This window comes from Carettochelys insculpta, chromosome 21, assembly GCF_033958435.1.
Source record: "Carettochelys insculpta isolate YL-2023 chromosome 21, ASM3395843v1, whole genome shotgun sequence".
In the NCBI taxonomy this organism is placed as follows: domain Eukaryota; kingdom Metazoa; phylum Chordata; order Testudines; family Carettochelyidae; genus Carettochelys; species Carettochelys insculpta.
The window spans coordinates 3,154,639-3,173,618 of NC_134157.1; the positions used below are offsets into that span (position 1 = coordinate 3,154,639).

The 18,980-nt window shown below is 47.2% G+C and overlaps 1 protein-coding gene across 3 annotated transcripts in view; it reads left to right on the forward strand.

Moving 5' to 3' along the window:
- The window catches only part of PNPLA7 (patatin like domain 7, lysophospholipase), a 255,620-nt gene extending 239,874 nt beyond the window's left edge, over positions 1–15,746 (forward strand). For all 3 annotated transcript variants that reach the window (XM_075015265.1, XM_075015266.1, XM_075015267.1), the window contains 3 exons: positions 4,577–4,661; positions 13,744–13,850; positions 14,518–15,746. In XM_075015265.1, coding sequence (XP_074871366.1) covers positions 4,577–4,661; positions 13,744–13,850; positions 14,518–14,598 — 273 coding nt within the window. In that variant the 3' untranslated portion in view covers positions 14,599–15,746. The remainder of the gene's footprint in view (positions 1–4,576; positions 4,662–13,743; positions 13,851–14,517) is intronic.
- The last annotated feature ends 3,234 nt before the right edge of the window (positions 15,747–18,980 follow it).

The window sequence follows — 18,980 nt, forward strand, 5'->3', positions numbered from 1 at the left end:
ACTAGGCAAATAACTCTTCTGAGCTTAGCTGCCTGGTATGCAGTGCTCAGGCAGCTGAGCAGGCGCTGCTGGCATTTTAAAAGCCTAGCTTGCTATCATAGCCACTGCTCAATAGTCATGAGCAGAGCTTTAAGTGGCTTTCAGCCCCTGTGAGAAATCTTGCACTGTGCCCTTATTGCATGTTCAGTCCGGTACCAAAATGCCTGCACAGCCTGTTTGAGGAAGGGAATTTCCTACAAGAGCCATCAGAGACCCTCCGAAGGCTCAGGGTATTGCTATCAGTGGTAGTAGAAGTACAGGTTTTAAACTGCTGTCTCTACTCACATTAGCTGCTTCAGCACATCACAGTAACCAATGTTTAGGGTGCACAATTGGGCTAGTCCTGACAAACCACCGCGATTCCTTGGGGAAGGGAATGTACAAAAATGAAAGATTGACAGGAATAGCTGACAGCTGACTGGGAGCATGCCTGCCATTTACGATTCCTTGCAGTGTATGCTCCAAGGTTCTGGGGCTCTGCCTGTGTGAGGTCCAGTGTTCATAGGGGTTAGCAAGGAATGCATTACAGCTCAGCACAATGTGAAAACTTCTGAAAGTAAGCAGAAAAACCCCAAAGCTGGGTTTGCCATCCAGCTTTTCTTTTAGCAGCCCCTTTGTCTGAAGGAACTGCTTTGACACTGTAGATTCTTGGCAGGTGTTTGAAGAGTCCTTTATAATCACCTAGTTTTCAAAAGTTCTTTCCTGACTTTGAGCAATAATTTCATTTTATGCCTCATTATAGAGGTGCCAGTGCTGTGTGTGTATGTCTGCCCTCATCCACCTATGGGGTGGAACACAGCAGCTGTTTAACAGCACACAGCAACGCTACCTGATGTACAAAATGTGGAGCACAGAATGCCTGGTAGTACTAACCCAGTTTAGGATGTGGCCAAGATACCAGGGTTAACACCTGCACCATGGAGAGAAGTGGTGTGCTTTATGGAGTGTTTCAGGAGAGCAGGCCTTCCCCAGTTTCACAGCTCATTGGAAGCACAGCGCTATGCTCCCTAATGCCAGTTTGGAGGGAGGAGTGCTACAACAGTCCAGCAGCGTGCAGAGTGGGACGATAAAATACCTCCCTCATCCTTATTGCTTGCCCAGCTGGGAACTCTTCTCCTGAGCCACATGTTCTGGAAAGGCAACATAGGATACAAGGGTGTTGTGTTTGGAGGAGGTGGGAGCAAAGCAAGAGCCCAATCCAGCAAAGTGCTGTGTGCCTTCCACTCCCCTGTACCCAACTTTTTTGTGAAAGTCTCCCAGATCTCTCGGACCATCCTGGACACACCCTTACACTCCCACACTTTACCTAAGGCTGAAACGTTGAAGAAGAAATAAGTTAAGCCCAACAGCATTCACTCGACCAGCTCCTCTTTCCCCCAGCCTAGAACAATCCCGTGTTTCCCAGCAGCTGTCCTCAGGTTGCCCATTGACATGTGAAGATAGCAGCCGTGGTCAAAGATTAATACAATGTGGGATACTCTTCAGTCATGTCTTTGTTCCTTTATTAATGGGTTTATCCAGCACAGAATATTTTTTTTTCTCTCCTGGGTTTTAACATGGTCAAAGGAAATTTACCAAAGATCTCTATTAAGCGAGAGCGCGCCCCCATGCCACTGAGAATGGCACATGCTTTTTGAGGTGACGTTTAGGGTTTTCTGCCTACTCTTTACATCCTTCCTTTTGGAGAAGCATTAAGCTGGGAGGGGGAAGCACTGAAACGCTCCAGGAGCGAAGGGCATGTCAGCCCCTGGGAATGAGCGAGAGCTTTGTGGTTAAAAGACTGACCAGGGACTTGTGAGGTCTAAGTTCAAGTCCTGGCTCTAGCATTTGGGAGCTGGAGCACAAGATCTACAAGAGAAGACTGAGGGGTGATTTGATAGCAGCATTCAACTTCCTGAAGGGGAGCTCTAAAGTAGATGGAGAGAAACTGTTCTCAGTGGTGACAGATGGTAGAACAAGGAGCAATGGTCTGAAGTTACAGAGTGGGAGGGGGAGGTTGGACATTAGGAAATAGTACTTCCCCAGGAGGGTGGTGAAGCACTGGAATGCGTTGCCAAGAGAGGTGGTGGACTCTATCCGTGGAGGATTTTAAGTCCTGACTTGGCAAAGCTCCAGCTGAGACGATTTAGTTGGGGAGGATCGTGCCTTAGACTGGGGGCTGGAGTCAGTGACCTCCTGAGGTCCCTTCCAGCCCTAGGATTCTCTGATTCCATGCGTGCCAGGGCTGCAGCGGACACCAAGCATTGCTCCAGTTGGGGTGCACACAGAACCTTTCCCCTGTTGTAAACTTACGGTTCTGATAACATCCTTGTGAAGCCCAGACTCCTTCAATCTTTGACCTTTTCTTGGGCCTGTGCCAACCCACACTAGTTTCCCTGCAGCATCTTTTGGCCTAAGCCCTACATGAGTTTTTCATATGTCTCAATCTGTTCTCTCTGTTCCCACTCAGTTGCCTGTGAGGTCAGTGCTGGTTCCACTGGTGCACTCAGCAGTACCTGACACAAATGAGTGCAGATTGTCTTAATTGCATCTTTGTTAGAAGAAAGGAGGGGGGAGCCCCCGAATATAATATTCTGCTGTTTGAGGCCTGTGCATTCAACAGCGCAGCTCAATGCCCCTGTGTCCTTCATAGCGGGAACTTTTCTGGGTCTTTCCCTCGATGCCCCATGCGGGGGATCCCCAGGAGCCTTGCTGTGCCTTAGTTCTGCTGGGATTATATGCCGATTGAGTGATAAATTCAGTGTCCAGCGAAATGCATCTGTCACAGCTCTCTGGGGGGTGGGGGGGTGAGAGAAAGAGAGGCGTCTTCAAGCCCCACAGTGCTGCTCTTCAGCTCTGGCAAGGTAGACTGATCATCACAGCTAAACGCAGGATGAAATAGGTCGTTTAGTACAGGGGTGTCCAATACATTTGCCATTCACCACGTGTGGCAAATAGGACATTGCCTTGGGGCAAATATAGGGGTGGCCCAACCCATGGCTCCCTAGCTGCATGCGGTTCTTGGAGCCTTTATTAAATGTGACTCCTCCTGAGCACACGTGGGGAGTGCTGTCCACCGCTCTGTGCATGTGTCCCGCCACTTGGCAGGAGAAGCACATGATGGCAGCCCTGGCTGCAGCTCCAGTGAGTCGTTGGCCTTGAATTAGATGGCAGGGACTCAGGGTGCCTGGCTCTTGGGGAGCGGGAGGGTATTTATTTAGAGCGGCAGGGTGGGGAGGCTGGGAGTGTCTGGCTCTATAGAGTTTCATACATCATCTGGTGAATGTGGAAAAACAACTCCAACTGTTGCAGTGTTTGAATTTCTATTGGACACCGCTAGTTTAGTACAAGTAGTGAGGCAGTGGTGCCCAACCTTATGACACAGAAGGGCCACAGAAAGCTAAGCACGTCCTTATGTGGGCCAAACAGATGCCACGTATTCTGGTAAGATTTAAAGCCACCTGTATGGATTAAGATTTCAAGTTCAGCTTCTTTCCTATGTATTTAGATAGATTGTTTTCTATGAACAGTATTGTTTCGTTGCAATTTGTGTAAACTAAAATGATGCAGTGCAACAAAATGGCAAAATGCGACAGAGCGAGCAGGGTGTGCGCCTTCGGAAATGCACTGGTGAGCTATGTACAGCCTGCAGGCCATGGGTTGGGCAGCACTGTTCTAAGGGGCAGTTCCATCTTGCATTTAGCAATGACGCAGGGACTACCTTTCCCAGCCTGCAAGAAGAGGTCTGTGTAGCCAGAAGCTTGTGTCTTACCAGGAGAAGTTGGTCATCATCTACGTTGTCTTTCCAATATCCTGGGATCGACATGGTAGCAACTGCACTGCATGTGTTTCATAGTAATTTTAAGCCAATTACAGCATTAAAGGGCATGGAGAGCTGTCAGCTTTTTTACTGGCTTGTCCTCATGGTCTTTCCTGTGGAGCCCCCACCTGTGAGCATAGACTATAGTGCATCTGAGACCAAGGCAAAAGAGTGAGTGGTTCTCCTGGCCCTGTCTGTGGCCCATCTTTGATGTTCACATTCTGGTGCACAGCTGGGAAGTATCTAGGCAGCTCTCCCAATGTGCTGGGAGCTGAGGGTTAAAGGGACAATGGCATCAGAGGAGTGGCAGGATCCAGACAGAGCGCAGGGCTCTTAATGCTGACCCATTGGCTCTCTCCAATTCCTCTGCTTGTTGGGTCATTTGCTCCCGGTCCCACTTCTCAGAAGTTGTTCCTGATGAATTCCAGGAATGGTGGAAGGAACTAAGTGGAGGAGTAGCTCCACTTTTTACCTTCCCAGGTCCCAGCATGTGAGGAAAGGGGGCATGTCCACATGTCCTAACAGGAACAGCTGACTGTAACTCTGTGAGGGTAGGTGTTTTGGAGAACCCTGTTACTATGGTGATGATCTGTTTTTTATTTTCCATGGCAACCTTTACTGAGAATCTCCATTTTTGTGGCTGTGTGTCTGATGTTTAATATAACTTCAGTGCATTGTAATTCTCATTCCTGTGTGTGCGCATTTGAATAATATACATCTGCTTTGCTTGTATTTCAGATTGTGACCTGCCCTAGTACCTCTTTCACTGATTTGGCAGAAATTGTGTCCAGAATTGAGCCAGTAAAAGCAGCTCTGGTAGATGGTGAGTTTGCTTATAGATGTAGTTACATGACAACTGATGCGTTTTTCCAGGTGCAGATTATTACTACCCTATACAATGCGCATGGTGCCCCCCGAACACTCTTTTCTCCTCAGTAGCCTGCCAAGGAAAACTCTCCAGTCATCCCCATGTTCTTGTTTGCTCTCACGTGAGCTCTGTTCAGTAAATAGGAAATCGTTCCTCAGTAGTATTGACCTCGGCTTGGGCAGCCAATCCTGGAGGAATATTTTAGTTATCGGAATGCTGTTCTGATGCATCTTTAATTCCTCTAATCCATCTGCCTATGCTCCACTATGCCTTGAGCCGACGCATCGCCATACGCAAGGCGATGAATGCAACTATCTCTGTTCTCTCCTTGTGTTTCTGCTCAGTTTCTCAGGGATGTGACGTGACATGCCCTGTACATGAAGTACATCAGCTCAGTGCTTTATTTTCTCCCTTTTCTGTCTGTGCTGACAATGCCCCAGTGCTGCCTACACCAGACAAAAACCAGCTCTCCCTCAAAACCTCCTCCCCACCCTGTGTGGAAAGTGCTGAGATGCAGGGTGGGGCCTTGCTGATGTGACCTCTCTAACTGTCAAGTCTTCATCTTCTGGCTTGGTCATCTGAGGCCTTGAGATGGGGAAGTGACCCAGTGCAGGGTCACCCAGTTCAGTGACCCAGTGCAGGGAAGATTTCTTACACCTAGCACAATATCGCCAAGTCACTCATTGGCTTTAATTTTATTTATCCCAATCTCCCAGCATTAGAACATCGGCACATTAGAGACTTTTTCAAGCCTTGATTTCCTCTTCCCTCTCTCACTGAACCCAACCTCAGCACCAAACACTGACTTCTCTCCTGAAAGTCCTAATTCTCTGTGGTGGACAACAGGGAGATGGTTGGGCCTCTAGCCCTTTACCCTTCTCTTCCAGTATGCAGACCAGCTTGCACTTTGTGCAGATAAGTCATGTCTGTCTTCCGGGAGAAAGACAAACATGGCACACCCTGCGCAGGCCACAAGAGCTGATCGCTCACAGTTACTATTGTCTTCCCTCTAGGAGCCTCCTTGGATGTTCTGTTCTACTGCTCACAGAGCCCTGAAAGGCACAAAAAAAAGTGTGAGCACCATCCCCAGGCGAACTTCCTCCATCTGCCTATTCTTGGTTCAACACTCACTCAATGCACTGCTGGCTGTTTTTTCTTAGGGCTACTGCCTCGAAGCAGCTGGCCCAGCTCAAAGCCTTCCCTCTAGTCAACCACATGAGTGCCAGCCACCGCTCACCCCACAACCCTCACCATTGCAACAAATCATTCTCAGTTCACACTTTCCAAGCAAACAGCCACATGGTCAAACTGTGCCTGCACCTGGCTCCAGTCACACAAATGGTCACAGCAGACAGACCCTTGGATATTCACCCCACCAGCTCACCACACAGCCTCCGCAAAGTGGAGCTCACCCATAGCTCCTCGGCTGGTTCCCAGGCAGATTCCCTCTGTTTGCCTGTCCTCTGTTAGCTGGTAATTCCCACCCAGGTGCCTAATGGAGAGACTATCGATTCAATTTTAATAGTCATTTAGACAAGGAACAAAAGGTTCTGCATTACACGGTTACTAGTGGTGTTGCTGTTCACACCAGTTGTGATTTAAATGCTTCTTGCAGCAACCTGGCCCCCAGCACCTCTGCTGCTCACCTGCCGGGGTACAATTTGCCTTCAGACAAAGGAGCCAATTAACTAGAGCATTGGTATTAAGGTCCCTCAGACGTAGGTTTGATTAATTATGACCGCAGAGAGCTGTGCTGCTGTCAATGCCACGCTCAGTTGCCATTAGTTACTCACATGGTACAGTGAGAACAGAGCCCGGAGAAGGAAAACACAGCAACTGCCTGGGTGCTGTGCTCAGGGGTCTTTCCCTCACCCCACCCCACCCCACCACACCCCCATGCTGTAAGTGGTATTAATGAGTCTGACTTCAGTCTTAATTCTCCTCCCCTGCCTGCTCATTGGGCTTCCGCTCCATCCGTAGCTAGCTCAGTAGTGCTCGGATGTTAAAAGGTCCAAAAGTCCATGCTAGAGACCCCGGGAGGCCAAGTGTGCTTTAATTCAAGTTGTAATATGGCACGTGAATAATAGCACAGCTCAGCTCTGATCTCATGTACCCTACAGAGCTGACAGCACCTTTAACACCATGTTCCATGTTTATTCTCTTTGCCTTTTATTTGCAATGACACCCAAAGTATAAAAGAACCTCTCTTCTCCACAGTCATTCTGTGGCATGAAAGACAGCTAAAAAGACAGGGTGTTGCATGGTGAATAGTGACAGAGAGGTAGCTGTATTGGTCTTATTCTACCAAACAAAACATCAGCCATGTAGTACTTCAAAGACTAACAAAATAATTTATTAGGTGATGAGCTTTCATGGGACAGACCTACTTCTTCAGATCATAGCCTTACCAGAACAGACTCAATATATAAAGCACAGAGGTCCAAAAATTGTTATCAAGGTTGGCAAATCAGAAGAGCAGAGGGATGGCAGGGGGAGGGGGAAGTTAAGAGTTAGATAAAACATCGAAGTATGTAAAAGAGTCCTTATAATGAGACAGTTAGTTGCTGCCCCTGTTCAAACCACATATTAATGTGTTGAATTTGAATGTGAATTTAAGTTCTGAACATTCCCTCTGTAGATGGTTGTTAAAGTCCTTTTTCAGTAGAACACAAATTTTACATCTTTAACAGAATGGCCCACTCCATTAAAGTGCTGGCTGACAGGTTTGTGTATTTGGAGTTTTTTTGATGTCTGTTCTATGTCCATTCATTCTTTGTTGAAGAGTGTTTGCAGTCTGTCCTATATACATGGTGTGTGGGCATTGTTGGCACATGATGGCATATATGATGCTAGTTGAGGAACAGGCGAATGTTCCTGTGATTCTGTAATTAATGTGGTTAGGTCCAGTGATGGTATCTCCAGAATAGATATGTGGACAAATTTGGCAACGGGGTTCGTTGCAAGGAAAAGTTCCAGGATTATTATTATTGTGGTATAGTGACTAACAGCCACAGGCTACACCTGAATTCTTCCAATACAAATACGCAATAACATTAGTGACCCTGCTGCAGAGCCAAGTGTTTGTTTAGAGCTCTATCTCAGGCTGTTTGTTCACTTGTTGCTAGAGTAAGGTTTAACAATGAAGTTGTACCTCTGAAAATATTATCCTTTGTGGTACACTAGAGTCAGTCAGTTCAACTCCAGCATTTCCTCACCAAGTTTAGATCAAGGGCTCCTTTGTAATCATAGCTGTTGTATTTAATAGTCGCTACACATTACTCTCTGAACCATTCCGGGGGGAAAAGTATTGGCCAAGTGTTTTCAATCCATTTTCTGCCAGCTTGTTAGAGCCATTGTGTTAGAATGAAGTGCTAAGGAACAGAACGTACTGTCATCCGCAGAATGCAGCAGATGATATTGACTGTTTCCAAGCGCGAAGTACTTAAGTAATCAGCAGGACTCATTCCTCAGTACCACGCTGGAAAAGCACTTTCTTCTACTTTGTCATGTGATTCTTGTGTGGCCCTGTGATACACAATCCAGCATTGTCTGCATTTGCCTGGGCTGCTGGGATCCCAGGTTTGGGTATATTGTGGGCTCACCCTGGTACAGCTGCCTAGCAATGAGAGTGCCACCTTCAGAAGCTTCAGCTTTTTGATTTGGGCATAATTGACCCGTGTGTATTAACAGGGTTAAATCTTTGCATTCTCTGCTGCTCACAGCAGTTGAGAATAAACTGTTGCGCCTCAGCTCTTTAGAAAGATTTTGAGTAGATCATTACTTGTGTACATTTCACTGCAATCCACACTTGCCATAAGAGGGTGCAGCTTGACATTACTGGTGCTAGAGGTGGGCTACGTCTACACGTGCACCCAACTTCGAAATAGCTTATTTCGATGTTGCGACATCGAAATAGGCTATTTCGATGAATAACGTCTACACGTCCTCCAGGGCTGGCAACGTCGATGTTCAACTTCGACGTTGCTCAGCCCAACATCGAAATAGGCACAACGAGGGAACGTCTACACGGCAAAGTAGCACACATCGAAATAAGGGAGCCAGGCACAGCTGCAGACAGGGTCACGGGGCGGACTCAACAGCAAGCCGCTCCCTTAAAGGGCCCCTCCCAGACACACTTTCATTAAACAGTGCAAGATACACAGAGCCAACAACTAGTTGCAGACCCTGTATATGCAGCACGGACCCCCAGCTGCAGCAGCAGCAGCCAGAAGCCCTGGGCTAAGGGCTGCTGCCCACGGTGACCACAGAGCCCCGCAAGGGCTGGAGAGAGAGTATCTCTCAACCCCCCAGCTGATGGCCGCCATGGAGGACCCCGCTATTTCTATGTTGCAGGACGCGGATCGTCTACACGTCCCTACTTCGATGTTGAACGTCGAAGTAGGGCGCTATTCCCATCCGCTCATGGGGTTAGCGACTTCGACGTCTCGCCGCCTAACGTCGATTTCAACTTCGAAATAGCGCCCAACACGTGTAGACGTGACGGGCGCTATTTCGAAGTTACTGCCGCTACTTCGAAGTAGCGTGCACGTGTAGACGCAGCCGTAGAGTCCCATTGAAATCAGTGAGGCTCTGCATGTTTGCTTGTTACAAGGTGGAGGCCTTAGAGCCTAACGAAATCAGTTTTGGTGGCCGTGTTCCACACCATCGCAGGAGGGAGTGGGGATGTGGGGTAAGGGTGGAAACACAAACCTCGTGAAAACTTACACAACAGACAAGCCAAATGTGATGGGTATTTTAAACCCGGGAGAAGCTGGGGTTACCTATGTTTTTAATAGGGAGCAGGGTTCCATAGCACAGACCAGCATTGTGGACTCTCGGTGGACACTGGGGTGTCTGCTCAGACAGCCCCTGCCCATGGGAAAGGGGCCTGTGGATTTAAAATGCAGAGAGTCTCGTCGGGGTCGTAGAGCTCATCTAGAAGAACCCAGCAGCTCCCATGTCTGAAGATGTTCATCCATCTCCCAGCATATGACCCATGCTTGGCAGCTGCGTGGAAATGAAGGTTTCACTCTACTGCTGCTAAGTGTCCAGGTGAAGCTGGTTTAACTGTGCCTGGCACATCTGCTGCGTCTCGCTGCCCGTCCACCAGGCTCTCAGACCTTGCTGAAGGACGGTTCTTCTCCCAACCCCCCAAACGCAGGAGTGATGGTTCAGTGACACAAGTAGAAATGCAGCTTTCTGCTTGCCCTTTGTACGTGGCTGGGATGGGTCTGTTCGGCTAGATCTGGCCATGGCCTGCGCAAACAGGAATTAGTTTATCCTAATCCTCAATCATCCTGTGCGGTGGAGCAGGATTTTACAGATGAGCTACAGTGAGCTGGGCATTTGTGTGGCTGTTCTGTTGGATGCCACACAGCTGGTTAGCAGATTGCCCACAGCTAGGTTTTTGTTTCTAGTGGTGGTCCACAGTCGCACACTTAATTCTGCACATGGATGGAGAAGGTAAGAGGGAATTGATAGTGGTTTGTCCAAGGTCACATGGGGATCCAGGGGGAAGAGCTGGAAATAGAACCCAGCTCTCCTGCGTCCCAGCTGGTCTTGTGGGCGGGGCACTGCGCCTCCTTTTAGCTGTGCTGTGTTCAGCCGAGAAGCAGGCTGAGGTGCCAATGCACAAGAGTGGAGTAGCAAACTGGCTTCGTTACTTGGCTGAGACATATGATGGCTCAATTAAAAGTACTCGCTTCTTGTGCTTAGTGGTGGGTCTTGGCAGTCTCCTCGCAGGCTCTGCAGAAGGAACCAGTCTAAGGCAAGGCCTTTTAATAAACGGTTCTGCAAGGTGGGTCAGTGCCCAGCGTGAGCTGCATGTGCTCCTTATGCTGGTTTTTAAGGGAAAAGGTTGGGCACAAGAGCAGGAATAGCTCAACCCCCGGAGATGATGGTGCCATCGCTTTGCTGGTTTATTATCCTTGCTGGCTGGCAGTCAGAGCATTTCAGTTGATGTCCCTTGAGAAACTGCCCCAGTCTCGGGAGGAGAGCTGTATGCAGTTGAACCACTGATTTACAAAGTAGGCGCTAGGAAATTGCTCTGATGGGTGTGTGCAGTGTCCTTCTGAAAGCGTCTGACTTCTTAAATAGAGAGATGAATTGTTATCGGGCAGCACACCTGAGTCTGGTAATGGTCTCTTGTTGTCTATTTTATGATATATCTGGAGCCTTCCTTGTGGTTTTTGGAAAATCATTAACTCTTCTAAGTAACATTATCCTGTTCCTAGGTGGTGCATTGTCTAATTCTTACACCATGAGAATTGAGTCTGTAGGGGGACTGTTATGGCAATGGCCCCATCTATAGCGGATCTAACAGACCTATAGGCAAAAGTGAGGACATTTAAGATTCTTAGAATCAGTGTGAGGGCTACTTACTCAGCCACCACAGAATACTGAAAGGCGTGTGTATCCCTGAATGAAAACTGAAGCCAGAAAGCACGGGGAGGGAGGAGGAAGCCTGACGTACATGCTTCAGTGATTTAACTTCAAGACTTTATCCAACCTAAACAGGAAATCCCATGGAAAATGGAGCTCCAGCTCTACTGATGCCAAAAGAAAGGAAGATCAAGGAAGATCATTTCATCTGTGGTAGATGAAATATAACGTAGAAATTAGGAGGCTAAAAGGGAGGCGCTCACATCACCAGAGACAGAAACAATTGTAAGATGGAAGTTAGGCAGTTAGTGAAAGATGTAAGGGAGCAGTTCACAAGTCAGAGGAGCAGAGAAGTTTCTTTGCATCTTCACCACAGACTTCACTGGGGAGATACGCCATGCCTGTGCTCCTCAGGCAATAAAGCAGTACACTACTCAGTGCAAATGGAAGTTGCTGGAACAAACTGGTACGTTAAGGAGGGTCGATGTTATGTCCACGAGTTTTGAAAAAGTTGAAGGTTATGATGGGCTGAGTTGGTGACGAGAATTGTGCAATCCATCAATTATTTCAGTGTTTGTGATTTCAGATGGCACGTCTTCCCTAAACCTACCTGGTGCTAGGGATTATCCTGTTATGTCAGAGCAGTGACTCAGACTGCAGTAACAGGAGTATGAGTTGAAAGAACCATTAAAATAGAACCATAACTCAGGTAATTGTGATTTGATCTGAACAAGCCAGCAGGGGTTCAAGAGGGGAATAGCTTGCCTTTCAACTTTCAAAGAGCCTTTGGCAAAGATCCCTCTAAGAGGAAACTTCTGTAAACTGGTGGTCATGGGACAATCAGAGGCTGGCGCAGAGACACAAACGAGGAGTAGGAATATTTCAATTTTCAACATTGTAAAAGGGGGACAGAGAGGTGCCAAGGCTTTGTCCTGCTAGTGGCATTGGTATTTGGAAGGACAGGTGTTGACAGTCACTTCTGCGACTGAAATGGATGGCACCTTTCGTTGTTCCTTGCTTTGCACTGATCTCACATATAGATCTTCCCGGTTCCTAATAGAGTCATACTAGAGAATAAAAAATTCAATAAATAATTCCCTAACTCAATCCCTGGCCTGATGCCAAAAACAGATTGCTCAGCTCTGCCAAACAAGATTGTCCCTTTTCTTACATGTTTGCATAAATTATTGGCATTGATATATGTGTGTATTCGTCACTGGTGGGGATATTTGTGTGATGTGATCAGTGGTGTTAATATGTTAGCATTTTACATTGTCATTTACATTGTCATTTAATGTGTATAAGTGTAAGGTAATGCACATTGGAAAAAATAACCCCAACTATACTTACAATATGATGGGGGCTAATTTAGCTATAACTAATCAGGAAAGAGATCTGGAGTTATCGTGGATAGTTATTTGAAAACATCCACACAGTGTTCAGCGGCTGTCTAAAAGGCAAATAGGATGTTAGGGATTATTTAAAAAGGGATAGAAAATAAGACAAGGAGCATCTTACTGCCCCTATGTAAATCTATGGTACGCCCACATCTTGAATACAGTGTACAGATGTGGTCTGGTGCTGATGGCCTGAGGAAGATGATGAAGGGAATATCATCATTCGGCAAATGCCGCAATAAGACCCACACTTTGTGCCGTCGCTGTGGATCCAAGGCATACCATCTCCAAAAGTCACCTAAAAAAAGATATCCTGGCACTGGAAAAGGTTCAGAAAAGGGCAACTGAAATGATTAGGGGCTTGGAACAGGTCCCATATGAGGAGAGGCTAAAAAGATTGGGACTTTTCAGTTTAGAAAAGAGGAGGCTGAGTGGGGACATGATAGAGGCATATAAAATTATGACAGGTGTGGAGAGGGTGAATAAGGAGAAGTTATTGACTTGTGGCCCATAATGCAAGAACTAGAGGACACCAAATTAAAGTTATGGGTAGCAGGTTTAAAACTAATAAAGTTCTTCACTCAGCGCATAGCTAACCTGTGGAACTCCTTGCCAGAACTCTGAAGGCTAGGACTATAGCAGAATTTAAGAAAGAGCTAGATAAATTCATGGAGGTTAGGTCCATAAAAGGCTATTAACCAAGGGAAGGAGTGGTGTCCCTGGCCTCTGATTGTCAGAGGCTGGAGATGGATGGTAGGAGTCAAATTGCTTGATCATTGTCTTTGGTCCGCCGCCTCTAGGGCACCTGGCACTGGCCGCTGTCGGCAGACAGGCTACTGGGCTGGGTGGACCTTTGGTCTGATCCAGTACAGCCATTCTTATGTTCATTAAGCTTGAAAGTGAAGGCCCTGTTGAGATGAATGGAACATTTCACACTTCTGTAACCAGGCGCTTTTGCTGCAGCTATTAGCAGATGTTGGTACATCAGTTCACATCTAGTTTTTGAAGGCCATTTCTGCACCCAGGCAGGCTAGAAAATTGATACTTCTAAAATGACAGCTTGATTTGCAGCCCCCAGGGAAAAGTCACCAGTTCATTGAGTTCTCATCTGTTGGCCAAACCTGACTCTCCACCCTGGCCAAGTGCTTTGTAGCTCAGGATGTGGTTTGTACACATTTTCATCCTCCTGCCATGCCCTCTGTCTGCTACTGGTGCCACCTAGAACTAATTATTCTCTTTTTTCCCCCCCTTCTATGCAGATGAATCTGACTATCAGACAGAATATGAAGAGGAAATTCTAGACGCCCCCCAGAAGGATGATTATGCTAATTTCCTAAGCAGCCAGGCGGAAGAGGATTCTGACTCTGTAAGAACTGTGCTCTGGACTGGCTCTGGTATCTTGATCATGTGGTGGGATCCTAATTGCATGGGAAGGTGTGAGAAAGGGCAGTTTAGGGAAGCAGTAGCTCAGACTGGTGCTAACAGGAATCCAGCAGAAGAAAACTGGCTGCTCTGGAATGTAGTGCAGGCACTGAGCGCATTCCTAGGCCCCCTCAATGACTGCTGTAAACAGCCTGCCTCACAGAGCAGCATATCCAAGCTATTGGATATCTTAGGTTACATGTAACCTACGACCCTGCAAAGCCAAGCTGTTCAGTCATTAGGGGACATTGGTGGAAGGAACCAAATTCTAAACAGGAATTTGTATGACTGAAGCTTTTCAGCATCCTCTAAAGGGTCCATAATTTACAATGGTGTTGACATATGGCTTTGTCCTTTCCTTCAACAAGAAGAGGTGGCTTCAGTGTTTCTGAGTGGGGTGGCTGCAGGGCACGTGGGCTGGGCGTACATACACACAGATTTGTGCTCCTGCTTATATTTAAAATCTTCGACAGCCAAACTAATCTTTATGAGACTGCAGCCTGATATGCAGAAGGTTCCTGGGGTGGAAAGAAAGAGGATTGGACTTTGTCTGCTAATTCACTGGAGATCAACTATCTCCTGCTGATGTGTGTGTTGGTTTCCTCCTTCAGGATGAAGATGTACAGATAAGAAAACGCACCAACATCCGCAAACAAGAGAGCCGACCCGACAGCACAGGGGAGCCCAGCTAACCCGACTTCTCTTTCAGGTGGTCACAGAACAGCCCTTTTTATTAAGAGATTACCTGCTTGAGATGCTGCAGTTTCTCATCCCTCTGAGATCAGGATGTAGGGGGTGTTTATCTGTCATTAGAAGAGACCCCCATCCTGAAGCACATGAAGGATCAGTGTACCACCTCCATTTCCAGGCCCAGGGAGATCTCATAAGTTGACTTTGCTCCTCTTTCCAGATGCCATTGTGGACTGTGCATCATGGATCTCTCTGGGGTTTGCATGGTGAAGGGATGTGCTGAGTATTGTCCATGGTTAGAAGTGAGGTAAAATGCTGTTTTGGTTTTATGCCACCCTGGGTTCTGCTTGCTGTTCTGACCCATGAGGCTCAGAAAAATGACCGTTGGTGGGAAGTTTTTGCATCGCCCTGGCTGAGCTGGGTAAACCTGAGCATTAGAGAGTACAGGGTGTTTGTGTCTATCACTAGAGCCAGACAGCTGGTGTTAACTCAATTTACTTTGCAGCTGTGTAAACAGGAGCAGTGCTGAGATAGTACAATAAAGGGCCTGACTGTTGGGTGAAGAGCTAACAGGAAATCTAAATGCCACAAGTTAATTACTCTGAAGGTTACTCATTTACTCAAATATTCTCTAATCAAGCCATCTGTATTTAGCTGCTATTAGCCAGGCAGTTACAGAACACTACATAGCGGTAACTGCCTCCTGGAAGAGAGTGGTAACTGCTCAAATGAAATGCCTGCCTGGGGTGGTCAGTGGGCTAAAGGAATCTGTCCCTGAGCAATGACTGCTGTGTGGGGTGTAAGAGAGAGCCACTGAGGTCACCTGGCGTCCATGAGTGTTCATGGTTTAAAGACCTCACTGCAGATGGGCAGAACTTTGCCCTGCTTCTCAGGGGCGGGCTCCACCAGGCTGCTGCTCTTGGAAATGGATCAGCCCTGGTTCCATTCCCAGCACACTGTGCTCCATCACCATCGTGGGGAAGGCTGAAGATTTTGGGGAAAGCAACAGGGGCCCAAAATATGTGGTGTCCCTTCTGCTGATACCAGAACCTTCCAGGTGACATTTGCACTTTGAAGACCCCCTTGGTTCATAACCACAGCTGGAGTCCTTTTCATACGGATCTTTTAAAATAAAATTGCAGCTGAGAAATCTGTGCTGCTTGTTGTCATTTCCCAGAAGGGTGCAGGAGATGGGGGTGGCTGCACCAACCCGTACATGAGCTTGTTTATCCGAGTAAAGCCCTAAAACTTCTAAAACCACCAGTGTGGATCCCTAGGGCAAGTTTACTTCTGAGCTTTGCACAGTCTCTCAAGGAGTTGGATCCCTTTTAGTGCTAAGAATCAGCCTGATCTTTTTACCAGGGGGAGTCCCATGGCTCCACTACTCCAAAACTGGCTTTAATACCCCTGTTTCTTACCAGGGCTCCCTCAGCAAGTCCAAAAGAACTTGAACTTTGCTGCAGAGCTCAGGAAACAGTAGCCGTGTCTACACGTGCACGCTACTTTGAAGTAGCGGCACTAACTTCGAAATAGCGCCCGTCACGGCTACACGCGCCGGGCGCTATTTCGAAGTTAACTTCGACGTTAGGCGGCGAGACGTTGAAGTCGCTAACCCCATGAGGGGATAGGAATAGCGCCCTACTTCGACGTTCAACGTCGAAGTAGGGACCGTGTAGTCGTTGCGCGTCCCGCAACTTCGAAATAGCGGGGTCCACCATGGCGGCCATCGGCTGAGGGGTTGAGAGATGCTCTCTCTCCAGCCCCTGCGGGGCTCTATGGTCACCGTGGGCAGCAGCCCTTTGCCCAGGGCTTCTGGCTGCTGCTGCGGCAGCTGGGGATCCATGCTGCAGGCACAGGGTCTGCAACCAGTTGTCAGCTCTGTGTATCTTGTGTTGTTTAGTGTAACTGTGTCTGGGAGGGGCCCTTTAAGGGAGCGGCTTGCTGTTGAGTCCACCCTGTGACCCTGTCTGCAGCTGTGCCTGGCACCCTTATTTCGATGTGTGCTACTTTGGCGTGTAGACGTTCCCTCGCAGCGCCTATTTCGATGTGGTGCCGCGCAACATCGAAGTTGAACATCGACGTTGCCAGCCCTGGAGGACGTGTAGACGTTACTCATCGAAATAGCCTATTTCGATGTTGCTACATCGAAATAAGCTATTTCGATGTTGGCTTCACGTGTAGACGTAGCCAGTGTTTGCTCCAAGGCTGGATCCTGGGTCCTCACACTCCACCTAGGACACTGCAGTGTTAGACTTTGCAAAGGAAACGTGGGACTTATGTGTCAGTGAATTTCCATCTGAATTGGGATTACCAGTTTAGACAGCAGTTTAGCTGCTGCAGTCAGCTCAGAGTTGTCTGCATTAGGGCCAGCTGCCGCTTCTGTCAGTTGGCTGAAAGTCTCATAACTGACCATAAGACTATTGGCAAAGGCCATTGTAGTCTGGCTGGGCAGTAAAATGGGGTTTATTCGTGTGAAAGGGTCCTGAAGCTTTATGCTGGTGTGGATTCATTGTAAGTCATTTGGTTGTCAAGTGCAAGAGTGAATGCTGTTCTGGTTTGGGCTGCAACCTGGGCGCACAGGTTATAGGAGAGAGTCCATCTTTTGAGTGCAGAAGCTGTTCTTGTGAGACCTATAATTCCTCCTCCCTCACCAGCAGCATTGAGCCTTTCTCAGGAATGGTCCAGATCTACCTGAACCTATGGCTGGAACCTTTTACAACCCCATCACTTCTATCAAGTACCTCCAAAGGGAGCTTGTTCTTTTCTGCTAAGTACCAAGATCCCTGCTGAGTGGAATTGGTGTGCTCATAATGATGACAGAATAAACACAGTCTTTTGCAGGTATGCAGACAAGGCTCCCAAATTCCATATTGTTGAGCTTTGGTGAAGAGTAAGTGCGCACACACCAAATCCATGGAAATTGGGCTGGTTCTCTGTGCAGCATAAACTGTGCCATCTTATCACAAAAGCTTGCTGATGACAGAATAGCCATTAAGGCATCATTGTAATCTTCAGCAGCATCAGATTTTGCAAACACCAGGAGCTTCCTTTGAGATTTTTTGTCATGTTGCTGGAGATGGCTTAGAAGTGTTGTTACTAACAGTTGTCACATGACTTGTAGAGTGATCTTCTGAGGACAGGTAGATTTGACAGAATTTTATGAACATTTTTTCACTCTATTGTTTCTTGGCCTAAAATTCCACTTTCTGTCCTCCCACTTGAGAATCTAGAACCCTGGGTGCACTGTCCCAGCACTTTTAGGAAGTTTAGTGATAAGTAAACCTCCTAAGCATGGAATCCAGATAGTTTATATTCTGGTGAAGTCCATGTGAGCTCCATCAGAGCAAGGAATAGCACTTGATCAGCAGTGAAGACTGTCTGTTCTTGCTGAGGATAATGTATGCCTTGAGAGAGTTTTTTCATTACAAGTATCAGAGAGGTAGCCGTGTTAGTTTGTAGCTTTGATAATAACAAGAAGTCTTGTGGCACCTTATAGACAAACAGATATTTTGGAGCATAACCTTTTGTGGGCAAAGACCCACTTCATGTACCTGGTGAAGCAGCTCTTTGCCCATGAAAGCTTATGCTCCAAAATATCTGTTAGTCTGTAAGGTGCCACAAGACTTCTTGTTGTTTTTCATTACAGTATTCTGTGCATGAGATCCATAAGTTGGAGATGGACTGAAAGCCACGTAGCCACACGTAGTTGATGGAGAGTTATTGTTCTGGTTTTTATCAAAACTTGTCCAGCCAAATCTTTGGATTTTCAAATGTATGTTTGAAGAAAAATACCATGTCCCATGGTTGTGCTTTCAAAGCTCTCTGTGCCCATCCCACTTGTCCAGCAGTCATTTATGTGCCCCTCCCACCATTCTGCCAGGACATCTTCATGAAATTGGGTTCAGCTGCTCCTGCTGTGACATTAGCAGGAGAGATGGTGTTCCCATTGAAAGTAACATGGTTTGAGCACCCTGCAGTATCAGGTCAGATGGGCGCCCTCGTGGCCAGACTACATACTGTGTGGCAGTAAATATGTTTGGCTATGTGTATTGCTTATTACAGCTCTGCTAGCTGCAGTGATTTCAGCTCTTCTTTTAGCCACTTTTGATGGGATTAGTATTCCTTCCTGTCATCAGTGAGCTCTTGGCCAGTCCTAGACCAACATGGAGTACATAACTGTGGCTGATTCAGTGCCCAGCATTATCAAACCGAGACAAGTTGTCTGAGTTTGTGACCTGGTGACAGATAATAACTCCGCAATTTCACATTTCAGAACCCTTGGGTGAATGCCATCTGGTCCTGGAGACTTGTTACTATTCAGCTTATCAATTAATTCCAAAACCTCCTCTAATGTCACTTCAATCTGAGTGAGTTCCTCAGATTT